The sequence below is a fragment of the Onychostoma macrolepis genome, chromosome 06 (assembly GCF_012432095.1).
Source record: "Onychostoma macrolepis isolate SWU-2019 chromosome 06, ASM1243209v1, whole genome shotgun sequence".
Taxonomy (NCBI): Eukaryota; Metazoa; Chordata; class Actinopteri; order Cypriniformes; family Cyprinidae; genus Onychostoma; species Onychostoma macrolepis.
Window position 1 is genome coordinate 24199496 of NC_081160.1, and position 22498 is coordinate 24221993.

A 22498-nucleotide genomic window follows, 5' to 3' on the forward strand; every position below is an offset into this window, starting at 1 on the left:
GCTACATAATTCTGATACTTCCAGATGTTATTTTATAACTTTGAAAACTTTCAATTTAAAATGTGCAAAACACAGAATAAGTATAAGATCAATAATAAAATGCGTTACTGATAAAACCTTATAAACAGCAATTTATCCACAAACTATCCATAAAGTGTAGACATAGCCTTTTATAACGAGTGTCCGATAGCCTCAGGGTCATCGCTCCGACACAACGCAATGTTCAAAGCCTTGTGGTGCACTTTCTCTTTGTCTTTCTCTCTACTACTTCGTTTCATTCTATCCACCTACTATCTAACAAAGACAGAAACTATTTAACAATTAAAATAGATAAATAAGTAGCCTAATAAAATGTATAATAAAAAATTATCTTCTGAAGTCATATCGTAACTTATAAGGAGCAGACCGACAATAAATTAATTTTTCATCAACGTTAACCTATTCCCTTTCAAATAATTTTAAATTGCATAAACAATTTTATATGCTGGTTATTTTTTATTGTAAATGATAGTGAGAGTGAAAATTTAAAACATTATAGAATTCTATGCAGGTGTAGGTTCTGTCCACCAAGTCCCATACACATCCACAGCTGTGACAGATGCAAAAGTTTAATATCGAAATAAAATGCACATCAGCGGTGACTTTTTGTGTTATTTTAATATGACAATGACTGGACTACATCAGAAAACGATAACATTTCAATTACATTTTATCCTTGAAAAAAATACAGCTTTGCTTATACTCACTTCGTGCTGACACCCAATATTGTGGCCTAATTTTATGATCCTAAAAACTTAAAAGAACTTCCGAAGATCCACAGCTTTACCAGGTGATTAACCCAAAAGTGATTATGTCTGCTCTTATCATTCAAATCCCACATTGTAACACCCTCCCTATCTTACGCTCCTGGATTTATCCCTTATAAGGAACCTCAGAGGGATATATAAACACTCCCGATGCATCATTGCAAGTAAAGAGCAGGTGAAGAGCAGCCACTCAGCTGTATCATAGCAGCAGATTTCACCCTTTATCCTTCTGGATCGCTAGTGGACAAAGATGAACGGCACTGAGGGAAATAACTTCTACGTCCCCTTGTCCAACAGGACAGGGCTAGTGAGGAGTCCTTACGAGTATCCGCAGTATTATCTAGCTGAACCGTGGCAGTTTAAGGTGCTTGCTATCTACATATTCTTCCTCATGTGCTTGGGTCTACCCATCAATGGCCTTACATTGGTGGTTACAGCTCAACATAAAAAGCTTCGGCAACCTCTCAACTTTATTTTGGTCAACCTGGCTGTGGCTGGAACCATCATGATTTGTTTTGGATTCACGGTCACTTTCTACACAGCAATTAATGGCTACTTTGCTCTTGGACCAACTGGCTGTGCGATTGAGGGCTTCATGGCCACACTTGGAGGTGAGGGAAATTGTGATCTTTTTGTTTTATTTTGACTGCTGTGAGGAATTCTTGAGGTAAATGTTAAAGTATAGTGGACTGCAATTTGGTAAAACTTACCTTGTAAGGTGTTCATGCATTTTATATTTTATTTGCTACACAGGTGAAGTTGCCCTTTGGTCACTTGTGGTGCTGGCCATTGAAAGATACATTGTGGTCTGCAAACCAATGGGTAGTTTCAAATTCTCTTCCAGCCATGCTTTTGCAGGAATTGCATTTACATGGGTAATGGCCATGGCATGTGCGGCTCCCCCTTTGGTTGGCTGGTCCAGGTTGGTCTAATAAGACATTATTAATTTGCTATCCAAACATTTCAGTTGAACATGAGGTATTTTCAAGTCTTTATGTAAAAGCAACACGTCAGGTTTACAAATACGTAGAAATACAATATTGGTTTACTTTTCATTTAAAGCAGCAAATATCACACTGAAAACTATCACACTGAACTTTTCTGCTTTTTAACTGAATTTGTTTTTTACTAAATGTACTTGATTTTACATGCCTAAATACAAAAGAGAGCAAACTTTATGATTACTCTCACTGAAATGTCCTAACATCAGGTGTATTTCTTTAACAGATATATCCCAGAGGGAATGCAGTGCTCATGTGGACCAGACTACTACACCCTGAATCCTGACTTCAACAATGAATCATATGTCATCTACATGTTCGTCTGCCATTTTATATTGCCAGTCACCGTAATCTTCTTCACCTATGGACGGCTTGTGTGCACAGTCAAGGCGGTATGAAATGTCAATTTAAACATTCCTGTAAATTCCCAGTTACTGGAATACTATGTTAAAATGATATCATCCTTGGTTATTTTACTCTCTTAGGCTGCAGCTCAACAGCAGGACTCAGCATCTACCCAGAAAGCTGAGAGGGAAGTGACAAGAATGGTCATCCTGATGGTGTTGGGTTTCCTGGTGGCTTGGACCCCTTATGCCACTGTTGCTGCCTGGATCTTCTTTAATAAGGGAGCAGCTTTCAGTGCCCAGTTCATGGCTATTCCTGCCTTCTTCTCAAAAAGCTCAGCCTTATATAACCCTGTCATCTATGTGCTGCTAAACAAACAGGTTAAACATTTATCAGGCTTGCCTTACATATCCCAGACATCCCTTTCCATTTCTACTCCTCCTTCTCTCTGTATTATCTCTATTAAAAACATGCTAAACAAAACATTGTTCTTTACAGTTCCGGAACTGCATGCTGACCACTCTTTTCTGTGGAAAGAATCCTCTTGGCGATGATGAGTCCTCAACTGTGTCCACCAGCAAGACGGAGGTGTCCTCTGTATCTCCAGCATAGACTTTTGGACCTCTCACAGATTATGTTCTTTTAGTCATTGACCAATTTGGGCATCTGAAAAAAGGAAAACAAAAAGACAGCTGAATTAGTTTTTGATTGTGTTCACTATCACAATGAACTCGGTGAACGCAGAAGACACCTATATTTGATGAGTGAAAACTTTAAAAGTATTTATTGGGTGATCAGTGAACATTGAAATTGTGGTTTTATTTTTATGCGCCGGGAGGCTAGCATTTGTATCTTTTGCCTAAAATGTACATATTTATTTTGTAAATAACGAAAAAGAAATACATAGAAATAAACACTGGCATTAAATACTGTTTGTGTTTCCATTATTTATGAACTGACAGAATATTCTATTTGCTCCCATATACTGTATATAAGATATTGAAAGTGATAATTTAACTGCACTACAAGCAATAATATAGTACACACCATATTTTTTCAATTGAGAGAGACTAATCAGATAGTACTAGTATACTATTTGGTCTATAATGTACGCATTAAAATCCAGTATGAAACCCCTATGAAAACCATGTAAATTTAGCTATTCTGAATTGTGCTAGACTGTGGACTGAAGCAGGGTGATCTATTTTAATTAAATAAACAGGGTGAACATCAGCACCAATTTCTCATACCATTCTGATCCTGCCAAAAGATCCTGATGTGACCTCCATGATGCTAACACCCAATGCTATTGAGCAGACATTAACAGCTAATTCCAGGAATTTGTTTTCTCAAATATAAACAAGAACCACCAACACCTTAGATCCGTGTCATAAATGACACAATATCCACAAAAGTAGTATATGAATAATATATTTTTCAAGTCTACATATATAAATAATGGCTAGTAGTTGTTTGCTTGTTCAGTTTAGTATACTAATAAGAATATGTTCATACAGGTTGCAATTTTGACTTCACATGATTGGAGAAAATGTTAAATCCAGAAAAGATATTTCAAGCATTCAAACTAGAGAAAATATACAGCAAGCATTCAAGTGGGTTAATAATGCTAAGAATTTTTCATATTAAATTCATCAAACCTCGCGTAATGGACATTTCTAATTTAGAAATGTATTTTAATTTGGCATGTCTCATTTTCTTTCTGGTCTTCACAGAGAATTTTAAACAATAATTGTCTTATATTTTCAGTGGTGTCTGTTCTCCTACTTAACCAGAAAATGATGTCAGTAATCACGGCAGTACGTCACTAATCCTGATTCTGAGAAAGGCTGTGACATTTATGAGAGTATAACAGCAAGCGTTGCTTAAAGCAGCTTGACGGGGCAGCAAACTGCCAGCAAGGTTACATTTACACTATATAAATGCTTTAAAATGAGAAAGGTGAAAATGATTACAATACCTTTATTTAATCTCTTCAGCCAACTGCTGCCTTTGTTAAAATGACAAATGGTCTCCAATATCAACAATTCACTCTCACAGTGCATGTTTGTTCTGGCTATCATTTTCACTTTCAGTTCATGGCCAGTGCTGCCTATTCAACCATATCATCCATATCATGCTGCTCAACAAACAGGTACAGTATGCACTAGATGCTTGTTTATTTCTAACATTTGACTCACTAAGTATCATTTGTAAGCATTTCATGAAGTCATTTACTCTTTGCTTTATTGTAGCATTCTAATCGTATTTGTCAGACTGAATGCCGCAAGAATCCTCTTGGAGATATTAAATCCTCAACTGTCAACAAGCAAAAAACAGGATTTTGTCTACGTCATGTACTATCCCATACTTGGTTTTACAGTACTGTCAAAATATTTGTGTTAATAATGTTAATGCATTTTTTCCTTTTCACTGTCTGTTTCTATTTATAACTTGTCCTCATGGCACCTTGGTGTCCTCATTGCACATTGCAGTCGTGTCGTGTAAGTGTCACTCATCAACTAACTCTAGGATTATGAGATCAGGCTCTGGTAGTAGGAACAGCATTGACTTCTCAGTGCACGACTCAACAAGATAAAGATAAGACAAAGATCTGCTTAAGCCAATTTGCAAGGTGCTCACCCAACTGTGGTTCTGAACAGTACCCTGGCTGCTCTGGCTAAAGGAATTATGGGTTTAAACTAATTGGTTTCTCCCTCATGTTGAGAAGCATGGAGTACATTTACATGCAGTCCTGTTCAAGATAAAAAATTCTGTATATATTATGTACATAATTAAATAGCTAGATAAACAATTAGCAGCCTTGGAGGGGACACTTGCTTGGAGTAAAAATCTTATTTGAAAATCTTATTTCTCCCATAGTGCCTTCAATTGTCAGGGCTTCAGATCTGTATATATTATCCATTCCCAAAATCACATATCAGCTACATTTCTCTGGATATTCATGCGCAGGAATCATTGCAGCTAATATAAAACAATTCTCCGGTGATGTGGTATGGTGGAAACAAAGTAATTACTTGAAATTAATAAAATGACTGTAATTATGGTGATGTTGCTGGTTTTACGTGCGTTAATGGTCAGGGATGCAGATGGAAAACATGTCCCACTGTTGGGATTGACAAGAATCACACTAAATACCGTGCTCTTAAATATACTATTGGAAGCAAAAACAGAATGGGGTGATTGTAGTAGTAGAACATTTGAGGCTGAACGTTGCCAAGAATGGTCATTTACTGATAAAGCAGTCAAGTTAATTTCTAAACTGTATGTATAGATCAGTTAGGCTATTTATAGGGAAATAACAAAAAGGTCAGCACGTCCAAATTTAATTTAATATAATGTCTACTCAAATATCTATTTTAAACCAGCTTTAGATCCTTTACTGTATAATATCCCACAATCGTGTTCATACATTTTGGCAGTTGGTTGAAAAGTATAAAATAGCATCTGATAGAGATAGTGGTTGAAGGAGATACATACATTCATAAATGGCACTGCAGAATAATTATTAAATGTTTGGTAATGCCTAAAGTTTGAATTTGTTCAATTCGTTTTTCAGCAACGATTTTGATAATTTCATAAAGGTTTTATGAAGTCACTTAGTCTTAGACTATTTAGCAGCTAAATACATTTTTAAGGAACCAGTTCAAGGTGACGTTACCAAAGTTTAGATTTACAAGTAAGCAACATTTGCTACATCTGTAGCGTTCACAAAACTGACAGCTTACCTGTCAAGTAGCTAATATAGTAATATGAAATGTGTAATGTGAATCCAACGAAGGCCCAAAATCATTCCACAAAAGTGACATTGGCTACTTGAGGGGTGTTCATTAATGTTATCAGTAAAACGTCTCACGCTACATGTGAGATGTGTTTTCCTATACACCAACAGAGGTAATGTTATTTCTGTTAGTTGCTTTGTTGATTTTGTTTTTTACCCTGTTGACTGACTGAGCGGCAAGACCGCTTTTCTGTTTCTGACACAGATTGTATTAGCTGCATGCCAATTTTTAAAGGATAGAGTTGTAACATTCAGACATTCACATTCCTAGCATTGCTTTGGCGACACCTCTAGGTGGCAGGTTGAAATGACAGTGGATTCTATACAATTTATTATAGTATATAAATAGCCTACTATATATATATATATATATATATATATATATATAATTGATTGTGCCTAATATACACTCTTACAAATAAAGGTTCCAAAAGGGGTTTTTCACAGCGATGCCATAGAAGAACCATTTTTGGTTCCCCAAAGAACATTTCAGTGATCAGTTCTTAAAATATTTGTTTTTTTTTTCTTAGTGTGAAGAACTTTTTTAATAATCTGAAGAACCTTTTTCCACTGTAAAAACCTTTTGTCGATTGAAAAGGTTCCATGGATGGTAAAGGTTCTTTGTGGAACCATTGATGGCAATAAAGAACCTTCATTTTTAAGAGTGTAGCTGTCTTCTTTCCCATTTTTTCACACAGGCAAAATGCATCCAGACCATTTTCTATGAACACAACCTTCAGTCTAAGGTCAAGTCTAAAACCCTAACCTGACCCTTGGAAAAGAGGTAAGAAATACAGGTTTAAAAAGTCATGGAGATGAGCTCTGTATATAATAACAGAATTTTTGTGATGTGAAGACTTAGATAAACAGTTTTAAACTCCACGTTTGACACTGTTTAGAGAAGCATTAAGATTTAAGTCTTGTCAGCAACATTTAAACAGCAAAACACAAAGAGGCAAAAGGTATGGGATGCATACGAACCTTGTAAGAGGATTTGTGTGAAGGACAAGAAACATGGTGATAGCAGAGCAGCAGGAACTGGAAAGTGAAAAAAGCTTTTATCATATCTCATCCCCTTCTGTGAAAGATGCACATTTATGCCAGCATCCTGCTATGCTATGCACAGCATTTGCATGTATTTGATAGTTTCTTCATGTTTTACATGTGTTTTTTATTTTATATGTAGTTTTTGGGTCAAAGTGAGTATGTGAGTAGTGAGTTTGTATTTGATCTGGCTGCTATAAGGGAAAATATCATAATTGAATATGAAATATGACTATAAAATAAAATATAGATGAGTCAATACTGACCTGTGTTTGAGGCTGTAAAAAGCCTGGCCTCTTAATCCTGACAGTCACAATAATAATAATAATAAATGATATCACTTCCCTGATATGATAACACTTTTTCTTCTTAGAAAATTATTTACAGATATTCCTACAATTATGTAATGTTTAGATATTGCTTTAAAGTTAACTGCATACAGTTCTACACTGTGTACTATGGTAATTACTGGAATAATTACTTCTATAAATCCAGGCAAGCATTTATTTGTGGTTTTAGGTATAGATGGTGGTGGCTGCAATTAAACTCATGTACTGTATGCCTATGATCATGACCCTGTCAAAGAGCCAGAAGTGACAGATGGATGAACAGAATGACAAAAACTGGATTGCAGTAGAGGAACAGCGAGGGTCAGTCCAGCCTCCTTGTCACGTACACTTGTACCTCCTAATATCAAACACCATGACTTCTTTTTATTTGCTCGGCTGCGTCTATGATTAGCTTAGACTGCGTCCCCTTGAGTAAAACATAATTGCCACTGCGACATCATCATGGTGTCACCATGTAAGATGTTAATTCTGCCATTATGTAATTAACTGACTATGTACTGTAAGTGCTCTTGAAAGGAATACTTCACAAAAATAAATAAATAAATAAGTAAAAAAGAAAGAAATACTCACCCTTAGGTCATCTAAGATGTAGATGTGTTTGTTTCTTCATCAAAACAGATTTGGAAAAATGTAGCATTACATCAGTTGCAGTGAATGGGTGCCGCCAGAATGAGAGTCCAAACAGCTGATAAAAACATCACAGTAACAACTTGTGAAGCGAAAAGCTGCATATTTCGTAATAAACGTTGATCATAATGACATCTTAAACTTCAAACCATTGCTTCAAGCTAAAATGTGAGTCCTCTATCCATAATAATTTCTCTAGTGAAAAAGTTGTCTCATCCGAATCACGGATTCTAGACAAGAATCTAAACACAGTTCTAAACAAATGTTGTTGGATTTTTATGTAGAGTACAACAGAGGATGAACTTTTTCATTGGAGGAAGAGTTACTATTAATTATGGTATTTTTCTCAGAAGCAACAAACATGCAGTTTATCGCTTCACAAATGTTCATTTGGATTTGTGTGGATTACTTGTGTATTATTGTGATGTTTTTATCAGCTATTTGAACTCTCATTCTGACGGCACCCATTCACTGCAGAGGATCCATTGGTGAGCAGCTGATGTAATGCTAAATCAAATTTTTAACTATTTGGATGAACTATTCCTATAACTAGCATTACACTGTAATGTAGTATTCACAGTATTTACAGATTTAAAAATTCTGTTACATACTGTAAAAAATACAGGCAATATTTACAATGTACATCTTGTTTGTCACCTGTTAATCAAAATTATATATGCATTACTGCCTTTCCATTGTTATGTCTCTCTGTGTTCTACCAAGCTCTTTAAATCATGCTCATTGCACTCTTTTAGTTCAAGGCCTGTAATTGAACAGCTGTAGAGATTCTCAGTGGTAACCTTTAATTTGGCACAAGCAACATGCCAGTGGCTAAAATCTCATGATCACCTAAAAGCTGCAATTTGGATCCTAGGCAGCTGCAAGCAGTTAGCTTCACTGCGGTGCTGCATATACTCTGCAGATATAGAGATGTTAACCACATGGCTCTGATAGGACTCTGACAAGCCAAAAGATCCTAATTGCTCCCTTACACCCCTTCATTAAAAGGCTTAATGGGGAAAACAAGTAGCTTCAGCCATGGAGGTTGTCTCTTTTGTAAAAGACGCCACAAACAAAGAAACTGCACAAGCACTGATAGAATAAAAGATAATTCATTTTAAGTCCCCAAATGGGGCTGTTTCTGTGTTTCTTGTTTTAATTTCCACTAAGATTGTTCATTTAACATTCATTGTTTTTCCAAGAACGATCTGAATTGGTAATGGCAGCATTTGTCATGATGAAATACATAAAAACCAAAACCATTTAGAGGAATAAGCATTATTTTATTACTTAATATTATGTCGCAATCGGTATAACATAGTAACATTTATACAATTTTGAATGCTACAATAAAATGGAACAACAGACTGACTTTATTGCATTGGATTTTATCTCATCTTTTTGCATGCATTTCTCTGAACACTGTGTATGGTTAGACAAAATGATTCATTAAAAAGATCTCCGACTGGACATCATCCTCGGTCCACAGGGTTTCCATGCCATTCTCTGACTCAAGCCATTTGGTTTTCTCAGGTGTCTACAGGTAATTAATCATTATTCATAGCAGAACATAAAAAACATAGAGAACATAACAAAAAGAACACCATATCTGGTCTGACACTATTTGATACCATGTTATTCTTTAAAATACCTTGGGAAAGCTACAAATAAATGGCACTTCTAAATATATATAGGCTATATCAAAGTACCATAGTATTGCGATCCAATGTGTTTACCATGGTATACTGTCACTGCACTTTTTGAAAAGAAAATATTTTAACACAAAACATAGACTATTAGAATATAGGCATATGGACTATGCTAAATGCCACCAGAAATATCACAGAGCCATATCTGACATGGTAAATGCATTTGTTCATATGCATATGTGTATATGTCTATATATATTTGTGTGTATATATATTTATAAATATGCAAAAAAAGTAAATATACTATATCAAGGTAGAGCTTTCAATTCAGTGGCACTTAATTATACAGTAAACAAATAAATAACAGTATGCAGACTGATATCTACAAAAATGTCACAATTTCTACATCACATTCACAACGGCAAATTATCTGTCTAAACAACAGTGTTTCACTTCTCTTTTTTTTCTCTGCTCCACACTCATACTCTCGCTCACATCTCATTAACAAATATGAGAGGGCCTCTGGATGTGGGACTCCCCACCTGTCGGTAAAGCATCGGCTGTCCTAGATTGGTTTGGGGTAGGCTGAAGCCTCCGCTTGATAAATCAAAACTCCCTTCATTGTAGAGCCTCTGGCCAAAACCAGCTCCAGATTGATCAAAACTGGTTTGACTGTACTGCCTGAAGCTGCCGCGTTTCTCAGAGGGAGTTCTGGAGGGATGGCGCTGAAAAGACTTATGCAAACCTGTCTCTTTGTAGGCAAACCAAATATTACCAGCCCAAAGGAAGAAGTTCAAAAAACCAAAGGCCTGTAAGCACACAAGGAGGAATTTGAATTATGGAATATTTGTAAATTGGTAAGAAATTTGTTAAGACATACTGGCTTGACTAAGTCTTGCCTGAAGGTTTAAAACATTTGTAAAAACATAAAAAAGTATGAGAGCAATTGCTAGGCTGTTGTGGATGGTTTCTATGTTATTGATAGGAGGGTGTTGGGTGGTTGCTAAGCTTTTGTGGAGTTCTTGTTGGTGGCAAATTATGTGAAGCCCGCATAATTATGCATATAAAAATGTACACTATTGTTCAAATGTTTGGGGTTCAAAAGAAGCTTCATGTTTGTGTAAAAACAGTCTCTCAAGTTCACCAATGCTGCATGTATTGTACAAAAATAGATTCCTTTAAAAATCCAGTTAAAATAATAATTCTGTGAAATGTTAATACAATTTAAAATAACTGTTTGCTATTTTAATATATTGTAAAATGTAATGTATTCCTATGACGGCTAAGCTGAGTTTTCAGCAGTCTTTAGTGTCACATGAGGCTTCAGAAATCATTCTAACATGCTGATGAAAATGAAAATATTTCTGATTATTCTCAATGATTTTTTTTTTTCATATTTTTATTTTTGTGCAATCCATACTTTTTTCAGGATACTTTGATGAATAGAGAGTTCATAAGAACAGCATTTATTTGAAATAAAAACATTTTGTAACATCATGAATGTCTTTTTTGATAAATTTAGTGCATCTTTGCAAAAGAGTTACTGACCCCATATTTTTAAATGTCAATTGCTAATGAATTGATGTGATTTTTTTCTTCCCCATATCAATACTGTGTAAAAATAATCTACTCACCACAGACATGTTGAGATTCGTCCAGATGGGCTCCTGCAAGACCTCACATAAGTTCTCCTGGGCTCTGCAAGCAGACATTAACAGCAGGATTTGATGCACATCAGTGGCTGTCTTCACCCCAGACAGAGTTTTAGCCCAGGCAATTGAGCTTACCAGCCACAGGCTAGAGAACGCTAAAGTCACCAAGAAATCCTACGGGGATTGAAAAGAAGAAGAGTATCAACAGAAAGAGTTCTTGATGATTCAGTTGAGTTATATTGAGCTTTTCAGCACAGTATGTGCTCTCAGACTTTTCCTTTTCTTAAAGAATGCACTCACAACTACTGGACCTCTATTCTTCTCTCTGTATTTGTTCTGGTAGAAGATGTAAACAACTGTGGCCAAAAGGGAATAGAGAAAAGCCAGGACCGACACAGTGACGAAGAACTGTACAGATGAAGCAAAATCCCCTTCAAGAAAGAGAGTCTCTTTCCTGGTTCCTTCACATAGAGGAGCACTGAAGTGTACCTGTTGGAGTCTGGGAAGAGGAAACATTGGAATTTGCTCCTTTATCTTCTTTTCGTTTCGAGCACAGTTTCTTTTTGTAATCTTTAAAAGTCGAGACTATGACAGTGGGATGCCACTAATATGTCAAATATCTTCTGAAAATAGTCACTCGTTTTAATTACAATTACTGATGGCATTTTACATATTTGGTTCTTAGCTATGATTCATTTATTCTACAAGTGAAGTCAATAACTGGGTGTTACTGAGATAAAGGGAATAATATTTGGCTGGTCATATGAATTCAAAATGGCGGCCTTCATGAGATGACCAGCTTTGGTGTTGTTATTAATTAAAAATTTATTTTTTTCTGAAATAAAAAAAATATATATATACATAATTAGCCTATTAGATGAAAAACATAACAAAAATTAGAAATGTTGCCTTAGAAATTAAATAAGTTGCAGTACTAAAAACTACAACTAAAATAATAATAGAAATAGAAAGTCAAAAACACCAAAACTAATAAAATAAACAAAAGCTTAAACCAAAATTAAAATGAAAACATAAAATAAAGACTATTTCGAAATATTAATAAATACATAATAGCATATAAACACTAAAATAACACAAATTAAACCACTTTTATTAAAACGATTTATTTATATTTAAAAAAATTAATGAGGAAAGAAATGACTGATTGCACAATTACACAATAATTTAATTGTGTAGGTTATAATTTTGTCAATTTCTTTGAATTTATTTTTAAAACTAAACTAAGCCAAAAATATCAAGTCAAGTCTTTTTACATAAACTGATAATACATATTTACAGTACAACATGCTGTATGATACGTGTTGTGGTAATTAAGAACACTTACCGGAATGGGTAGTTGAAACTGATGCTGATGTTGCTTTGGGTTTTGTCCAGACATTCTACTTTAACCGTTATCTGGCCAGAATATCCCCCACATGTTGCAAATGCTAAAACAGCAAAAAGCTGTAGGAGAAAAAAAGGCAAATTATTAGTGAAAAGCCCTGAAGATATAAGCCTATATGTGGAGAGGACAAAGATCAGTTCTCTTGACTCTCCATCTGTAGCTTTACTTCATCACACAAAGTCAAGCCAAATTAACCTCACAGAACATTAAAACATTCTGTTTTAATTATCCTCCTGTTTTATGATTTAAGGTCAATTTAAATGACCTTTCATCCAACTGCTGCACAATTAATCATGCAAAATTAGACACAGATGCTTTTTAAGTGCACTAACCCTTACAGATACTGTAGACCTGGATGCCAGGCACTAACACGTTTGTCTGACACAATTTGAATATTTTTTCACTCATTCAGTTTTGCGTTTGGCATAATGAATGAAAAGGCTGGAGGTTTACTGGACAAGTGCCAGGGCTTTATTCTCTGTGGACACAGGTGTTTGATAAGAAATGTGTCCAAGTCTCCCGCTATTCTCTCCCCCAGTCCCTTCCTCTCTTTCTGTTTCTGATAATATGATACAGCAGGTGAAAAGAAACAGGCCATTTCAATTAAGATTTAATGCCTTCACTGTGTATATTAATTAAATACAGTCTGGAATACTTATGCTATGAGTGTGTGGGTCTGTGTGTGTCAAAGGAAGACATAGAGACACAGAAGGATGGAGAGTTTTTAAAAATGTATTATGCTATTTCTTAACTCAGACTATATGAAAATTGCTTTGGAAATGTGTGAATATTTAATTAATATCACATGTACAGACATCCCGTATAACATATTAACTATGCATACACAGAACAGATGAAGCAAAATAGGTAGCTTCTTTGATGAGTTTCTGATGAGACCCAGTGAATTATGCAAAGGTTACCCAGGGGTTGCCAGCACACCCAGAAACACACACACAATCATATATACACACACACACACACACACACACACACACACACACACACACACTAATTACCTCATATTTACATAAATATGCATGCATATATAGTATGTGCAAATACAAACATGCAATCATGCTGCATTTAGCTCAGCTCAGATTTATCATTAAAGTCTGTCAAAGAGCTGGATGGCATCGATCTTTTGCACATTTCAACAAGAGCAGATGAATTATTCAAGCAAGAGAGACTACAAACAGGGAGCCGACGCTGCGACCCCAAAGAGCAGCTAATAATTAAATCTGATTCCTGATAGACATATTTGCATGCATTTAAACACTATTTTGAGAATGCGACCATGAGAAACTGCACAAAATACTGTCCGAACTTTACTTTCATTAGACACTTTATCTTGCGACTGTCAAATTATGAGCTAATACTTACTGACACACTTTCGAATCATATTACATTTCTAGTCGGTTAATATTGAATAGAAAAAAAAAGATACAAATAAATGAAAAAAAAAAAATCAAATAAATACAATAAATATTTTATTTTAGCTTTAAGCAGTGGTATTATTGTGCCAATAAATTTTGGTCAATTCCTAATACTTGAAGGTTTTAGAAAAAGAGAGGTCTTACCGGAGCAAATATGACCATACACATTGATGAAACGGATTAAGCATCAGCCTGTGAGTCTGTCTATGAAGGAGTGTTGAGCTCCTCTGCCAGCCAAACCTAGAGATACTGAGTGAGTGAACACCATGGAGATGCTTCTACAGGGGAAACTGGCACTGTGTGTGTCTGCTCTGTGTGTCACACATGTACACACACACACACACACACACACACACACACACACACACACACACACAGGTTGACTTTGCTATCTAAATGGGGACATTCCATAGGCGTAATGGTTTTTACTGTACAAACCGTTATTTTCTATCGCCCTGCCTACACCAGCTATACACCTAAACCTACCCCTTACAGGAAACTTTCTGCATTTTTACTTTCTCAAAAAAACTCATTCTGTATGATTCATAAGCCTTTTGAATTATGGGGACACTGAAAATGTCCTCATAAATCACCTTCTCCTTGTAATATCTATGTCATACCCATGTCATTATACAAATTTGTGACCTCATAAGTCACAAAAACACGCACACACACACACACACACACACACACACACACACACACACACACACAGAGATGCACATAATAAGGGGCACACATAATAGTACACATAGAACCTTGGCAGATCATATAAATGTAGACCTGTTGCACATGTGTAAATATCCACATACATACACTCAGACTGAAAGATATGCAATTAAGAATGTAATAATCTAGATCACCTTCACATTACGTAATCCTTTACAGATGTATTGAGTAAATAATTATGATTATAAACAATAAATCTGCCACAGTAAAGGCCCTCTATTTTCATTTATTATTGCAAATGATTAAAGTGGAATCTAGACTGTTGGTAAATTAATTTTTACCTGCACATTTTTGACAACTTGATGACTAATTATCTGGTCTGTGAATGTGAATGATTCAAGCAGGAGACTTGTCACAGTGCAATAAGCTATTTAATCACACTGGCAAGATTTGTAATCAAAACTAACTTAAATTTAATTAAAAATTATTATTTTTGTTTTATTTATTTTAGTAGGAAATATCTGTATCCCACTCCATCCCAGCCAGCTTTAAGGACACAATAAAAGTATTATAATGAACACAACACATAGGTGTCATTACTGACATGTGGACTGTTTGTCTCATGTTTCTTTCCTGTAGCCACCTTGTGTCCTTTTATATGTCCTATTATAAATGCAAGTCATGAATAAAAAACAGTGCCCTGAATGTATCAAACAAAGCTGGTATTGGTGGCTTCATAAGATCTGAGCCAAATAGTTCCTTTGATCAGTAAAATGTGCATTTTCAGAGCCATGAGATAATTAAAAAATCATGAAACATTAATACACATTTGCAGTAGAAAGAAAGAAAGAAAGAAAGAAAGAAAGAAAGAAAGAAAGAAAGAAAGAAAGCAAGCTGGTCAAGTGCTTACAAATGCATACTCATTGAGTTGTTATGTTGTTATACAATGCTGCCATCTGCTGTTCGAAGCTACTCATTCAAACATTCAGAATTCATAGTTGCTATTTTAAATGTATACATATTTTACTCATGATTCTTATAAGAGTGTCAAACATTCTTACAATCAGGGGCTTACTAAATACTAGACTATCACTCCTGTGACTTCTCTGTGCTTTCTTTTTCATACTGTGTGAATGTGTGTGCCTCTTGAATTATAAGGTGCTCTTACTTTAATTGTCCACTAGGAGGGCTGTTGTGTTTGAAATGCCTTTAAAGCAAAGATTTGAAGCAAATGTATGGAAGCTTTTTTACATTGAAATATCAGTTTCAAAATTATTCTGATGGGACACTAAGTTCTAATAATAGTTCTAAGTTTGGTTTCTTATGGTTCCTTTTTGCTGTTTTTAATAGTTGATGATACACAATGTAGAGAGGAAAAGAGAAACATAAAAATTGCTGTTTTTCTTCAGAGTTCTGTTAACAGTCATTATGCGGGCACTAGTGGCACGAAAACTAGACATTTCACTTTCATGATTATTTGTTAAGAGTGAATAAGTAATGTGAAGTCCTGAACTGTGGCTTCCTCATTTTTCCTGTTTCTGTGGTCAGCTTTCTCTGCTAAAGGCTACAGGATTAACTCCCCGATGTTAATTTTTAATGAAACATGTTGACATGAAAACGTGTGTCATAAACATAGTAGTAAATGGCTCCAATTATGACATTATTTCACAGCTGTCTTGTTCTCCATCTTCTTTTCCCCCACCCAATGTCTGTCTCTCTTTGGCTCATTGCTTTAGATCTCTCAAATGCCAGGATCCACTCAAAGCTAATTTAATTCTGGCTTCCTATCAGCTCTTTGCTCACATACAGTGGGATTTTTGCATTAAGGTAGGCAACAAATATACAGTATGTCCCAGAATGGAGCCAATGATGCAGGCAACCTTTGGCAAGAAAACCCCTTACCTACACTGGGGAGATACAAAACTAAATTATGGTCTGCATAGTTACAGTAAAAGAGATTCAGCAGAAACAGCTTACAAGCAAGCAATTCTAAAACACAGACAGAGACTTAACCTTTAATATTCCTATGAAATGATAATGTGGTAGGGCTAAATGTAATTAATTATGCTTGTACTGAATATCAGAGAAGAAAAATGAATAAATTGATAATACAAAAAGAATTTCAGAGTGCCTAATTAGAGGTGTCATTATATGCAGCCAACAATAGGATTTTATTGTGCTGCTGAAAGGAGAAAATTGCATGTAATTTTGCAGGTTTGTTTTATCACATGTATACAATGCTGCACTGTTCAGCGAATCAAAGCACTTGGTGTCTTTAGGCATGTCAGCTGTATTAATCTTTTATGAGGTGATACTCCATGATTGAGTAATGGGTAAAGACTGATAAATTGCATTGTGTTTATAATTGACAGAAAAACCATAATAGCTTCCTACTCATCCATGTATGTTCATCTAAACACCCTGTGTTCAAATACTTGCGTATATCCCAGTTTATGTCTCTCGGAATAAGGAAGGAGTTAGTGTTTCCCGGTGGATGGCAGGTCTGAAGCTCTGACAGCAGTGAGTTTTTCACTACGCCTGAAGTGCTGCTGCTCTTCACTGCATATTTAATGACTCTTTTTCTGGCTTTTTCTTCTCTCCTGTTCCTGTCTAGCCTAGGTACAAGAGGGAGAAGAAAGAAAAAGACTGATTACATGCTGTTAAATAGCAGACAAACAAAATGCATGCTTCGGTGTAATTAAACTGTGATCTAAACAGTGTTTTTAAAAATTTTGACTTTGCACCATCAGTATAGCCCTTTCAACACCAAACCAAACTGAGTTGTTGTTTTTTTTTATAGTTATTTAACATTATTATCAATATGATTGAAATGAATGACTCATTTAAAGTGCCCCTATTATGGGTAATGACCACTGCTCTATAATAGAGAACATTATATACAGATCAGTGGTAATGACAGGTTCATATTTTGGTTTGAACCCAACAACAAGCTGACATGTATGCAAGGTCAAAAAACACTTTCATTGTCTTATAATATGCATTTAGTTTTACCTTACTTGCTCAAAGACTCCCAAACGATTAGCTGAACGATTCATTTTTCCAAACCCGTCCCTAATCTGCGCATTATGTCACGAATCCGGTTCGTGGACTTCCGTCCAATTGCCACCAGAAGTCGCCCCTCCATCATATTGACTCACACCACACAGACTGTTACACGTCACTCTAGACTGCATTCCCCATCATCCATTGCACTGATTATACACAGCTGTAACCAATCACACACACACTATATTACACCCACTCAGATCCGTCTCAAACTGCTACTCTTAAAATAGATTGCTACTCTACGGAGCCTGTTCTAGTTTCATTAGTCTAGTTTTGTCTTGTAATTGCCTGTTACTTGATTCTTGTCCATGTATCTTGGATTAACTCTTTGCCTTGCCGTTTTGGACTGTGTTTGCACCTCGCCTGGACTATTGCTTGTGTTTTTGGATTACCCCTCTTGTCAAGCCCTCTGGCGATCGTTCGCTGTCGACTGACTCAAGGCCCTTTTGGATTCCTCTTTTGTCTTGCCCTCAATATACCTGTTTGCCATTGTCAGAACCTCACCTGTTGTATGACCACGCCTTTGAATAAAGCTTTGCAGATGGATCAGCACTTCTCACATCTTGTTCGCCCCGTAACACGGTCATTGGTCCGATTGTTCTCATTTTCATTTCATTTAATTTCTTGCCTGTAAATCCTAATAAAGCAGCATTTGTGAGTGCAGTGCTGCTTTGTGTACAGCCTTACATGGGAAACAGCTATTTTTTACCAAAGTGGCACCTCGTGGCAAAGAATGAATTTGCATTTTCATTCAGACCAACGTGAAAAGACCAAGAAGTGGGCAGGCAATATGCAGAAAAAATTCCGTGATTGGCTCACAGAAGTGATACCAATGTAAATCAGTGACAGGCATCAGCCGTGCTCCACGCACGGAAACCAGTGAATCCGTGCGTGGACCATGGCTGATGCCTTCTGTGAGCCCATCACGGAATTTTCGGCGATTCCGTGATGCCACCACAGATTCGGGGTTAATTAAGTCCGTGAACATTACACGGAATTCTGTGAGATCAGGTTGCTCTGTTCCTTACCCTCATCCAGAAAGGATGAACAGAACGCGACGGCAGCGTATAGGCAAACAAATTCCATCATATTTCTATCATGGCGCCGAAAAAGCGTGGAATACAGCGATACAAAATCATTATGCATTAGACGTAAATAGATTAAAACAGCGACCAGTAATACTGCTCTTTCTGAGTCCATCATTTGTGCTGTCCAGTGGGGTATGTGAATAATGGCAGTGAAAAAATTAACCACAATTCTTAGCGAATAATAAGAATAATGGAAATTGCATGTAAACGGGAGTAAGAGCTTTGCTCTTGACATGTAAACATCAAAATGCGATTAAGTCCTTACTCTGATTATTGGAAATAATCGCAATATTCGTGCGCATGTAAACGCAGTCAATGATTTAGAGTCTGACTCTTTCTTTTGAGAGACTAACTTTATACATGGTGCACTTTCAGATTTAAAACTTTGCAGGATGTTTTCATTCACTTAGAGCTGTATTACACACTGCATGTAAGGTAATTTAACTTACTTTAACTAAAAATACTGGGTGAAAAACAGACTCACAAAGTTTTTTTTTTTTTTTTAAATTGAAGCAGTTTGAAAAAATAAACGTGTTTGACAACTTAATACATTACTCTCGTGTCCAATAGGCTAATCAATGTCAATCCTTTTTACTCTCAGGATTGCAGCATCACCTGTAACCACAGCGACAGCTATAACCAAGTCCGCGGGTTCGTTAACAGCTGCTTTGAATGCATTTGTATTGAGTTTTTGAACTCGAATGCTCCAGTTAAAGTAAGAGGCTGGATCTGGATGATGCACAGTTTACATGTGCAGCTCTGTAATTTGAAATAATTAACGGAACGGGACGTGAATGTAACTGGCAATACAAGACTGGCAAGCGTCACATTATCTAAATTTCGCGGGCAAAATACAGGCAACTGTCTATTGAAGTTACCTTCAACACAGCGAATTCGCATAATAACCGATTTGAACATAAGTGAAATCTTCATGGGGAACTTTTTCCGCACACATACAAAATTTCTGATTGTGAGAATTTCTGTTGTAATTGACTGTATTTTTACTCGCCGTTAAGTTTTTAATGTGGCCATTGCCTAACTTAAATCTTAAACATTTTATTTTACTCTTTTCTTCATCATTATTTCCACTTGGTTTAATAAGGCAAAATCCAAGTAGCTGGACTCCTCGCTGGAACCTGCTAGTTCATTCAAAAATGGAAATACTGTCATAATTTCTATACAATGAAAGTCTGCTGGGTCCAGTGTTTATTTTTATCTTATTACTTTTCACTGTATGGACAATATATATATATATATATATATATATATATATATATATATATATATATATATATATATATATTTTTTTTTTTTTTTTTAATATCTACTTTTGGGTTAACCTTATAAGAACATCTGGTTGAGAATCACAGATCATTCATCATGTGATCTAATCATCATTCTTCTTTTGCTGTAATTATGGAGATGGAAAGAGGTGAGTGCTAAGATGAGACTCACTTTAGAACGAGAAAACTTAGTGCATACGTAGCCTTTGGTGTCACTGCTGTTCTGCCTGGTGTTGTACCAGATCAAGGACCAGTGCATTAAAGAGCTCTATATTTAGAAATAATGGTCCTCTCAAACTTGGCTCTTTTCTAGAAAAGGGTACAGAGAGGTGAAAGACAGATGCCTGGGAGGATGCATGTAAAGCTGGCCTCATCAAATCATCTTTGTCATCTTTGATGAACCATATGCATCTGAAAAATGACTGAAGTATGACTGTTGTGAGTTGTTCCACTTAGAGTATGTCTAATTCTGACCAATAAGACCTGAGGACTTGGATATACTGTAGGTCTGATGAATATAGATCTAAAAGTCTGCACAGACGTACATGTGAATATTAGGTGCATTCATCATACTTGTAAATCATTGTCCTGTTTCATCAGTTTTGTACGAACATAGAAAGAAAAGAGAGACTGAGGGAGAAAAAGACAGAAAGACAGAAGTGTTTTAATAGTATAGAGAACTTTTCAACCACATCTGTAAACACTCAGACTCTGCCTTTGCCATTGACCCACTGATATTCACACATCCATTCATTTTCCCATGATTCTGCCTTGTATCTCACACCCTGAATGCACACACACACACACACACACACACATTGTTTAACAATGTCACACGGTCAAGAAGAAAGGCTGAGCTTTTTAAGAATTTCTTTACTCCATGACATTATGAGTTAAAGAAACCATGAAATGGCTTGACGAGTGCTGTTTTCTTTCCTGTGCTGATGTATTTCCTATTGAAACTGGAAGATATATCAAAGAAAAATAGTTTTTTCTACAGTAATGAGTGATATAAATTTTTTTTTACAGAGCATTTTATTGGACAAAAATATGAAAAACACCCCCAAATGCAAAATGATATCATCAGTATCTTTCAGTTTTCATGGAAGAGTTAAAACTGGTTTGTTTAAGAGACTGAACTGAACCCCCCTTGACAATCTATTTGTCAATACATGTGCATATGTTCACTGTTTAAAATCCATCATCTGAGGGAGGTGCTTTTGGGGTGGAGGGATGACTTGATGAATATGCAAATGATGCTTGTTCAATTGATTGATTACCAGAACAGTGCACCTCTCCCCACACTCCATCCCCTCAGTGTTGTTTCATTTCAGATCAGTCTAATTGCCTTACACAGAGCAAAGAAACAATGTTTATAAGGAGATGTTTGTAGAATGAACGTGTCTAGCATGTCTGAATCTAGTACACAGATGTGCATGCATTTTGAGAAGTTGTTTATGGTTGTACAGGCAGAGAGAGGGAATGTGGCCTATATATATCAGACTCTTATTAAAATATAGGACTGCATACATAAAGAATGTAATTAATCATTCATATTTGTTACAGTTCTAAGTCATATTTAGAGTGATATTTCAGTAGCAATTGACTGACAGGAAAACATAGATGAACACAACGAGAAATGTTATTAATTGTAGTCAATACTAAATAGTTCAGGGAACAACTTTCCTTTTTATTTTATTATATTGCTGTTTTTATAAATATATTGTTTTATTTTTACACTTGATCTATCTATCTATCTATCTATCTATCTATCTGATGGGTCATGTGCCTCCTCGGTTTGATTTGGCTTGACATTTCTGAGTGTTCAGCATTATTTTATATACAGAGAGAGAGAGAGAGAGAGAGAGAGAGAGAGAGAAGAGGGCTGGTAAGAATCCTGAAATACAGCAATTATGGAACTGTCATGGCTAAGGTATTAAAGTCAAAGTAGACTGAGGAAAAAAGGAACAGAGCAAAGATGTGAAAATGGCAGGGTCAAGGCCAGCTCAAATCATTCTATTAATAACCCATTTTGTCTTTTTCCACAGGAGAAGATATGGAGAGAATAAAATTAACTGCTTCTGCCTCTATCTTGAATTAAATCACTGACATATTGTCAGATTTTGAAATCTAATTTGAAAACATGCAACACATCCACACAAACACCAAATGAATAATAAAAAAAAACACACAAAGCAAGCTCTATGACTTTATATTATTTATAGCCTATTACTGTACATATACAGGGTGTGGTCTTCAAAATGTTTAATGCATTAGACAA

The 22498-nt window shown here is 35.8% G+C and overlaps 2 protein-coding genes across 3 annotated transcripts; one reads left to right on the top strand and one right to left on the bottom strand.

The window, feature by feature from the left end:
* Nucleotides 1-880: 880 nt before the first annotated feature.
* LOC131542565 (green-sensitive opsin-4) lies at nucleotides 881-2809 on the top strand. Of its 2 annotated transcripts, XM_058779377.1 has the most exons (5): nucleotides 881-1417; nucleotides 1560-1728; nucleotides 2034-2199; nucleotides 2293-2532; nucleotides 2651-2809. In XM_058779377.1, exons 1-5 carry the CDS (start codon nucleotides 1057-1059, stop codon nucleotides 2762-2764), a joined length of 1050 nt encoding a protein of 349 aa, XP_058635360.1. In that variant the 5' UTR covers nucleotides 881-1056; the 3' UTR covers nucleotides 2765-2809. The 2 variants fall into 2 exon arrangements, with proteins under 2 accessions (XP_058635360.1, XP_058635359.1); XM_058779376.1 differs by having other exon boundaries at nucleotides 2293-2809.
* A 6438-nt stretch (nucleotides 2810-9247) lies between these two features.
* On the bottom strand, nucleotides 9248-14390 carry synprb (synaptoporin b). The gene is made up of 5 exons (XM_058779370.1): nucleotides 14256-14390; nucleotides 12619-12737; nucleotides 11574-11772; nucleotides 11256-11447; nucleotides 9248-10430 (listed from the first exon to the last, which is right to left on the bottom strand). The coding sequence occupies exons 1-5, from the start codon at nucleotides 14277-14279 to the stop codon at nucleotides 10113-10115; spliced, it is 852 nt and encodes a 283-aa protein (XP_058635353.1). The 5' UTR covers nucleotides 14280-14390; the 3' UTR covers nucleotides 9248-10112.
* Nucleotides 14391-22498: the final 8108 nt, after the last annotated feature.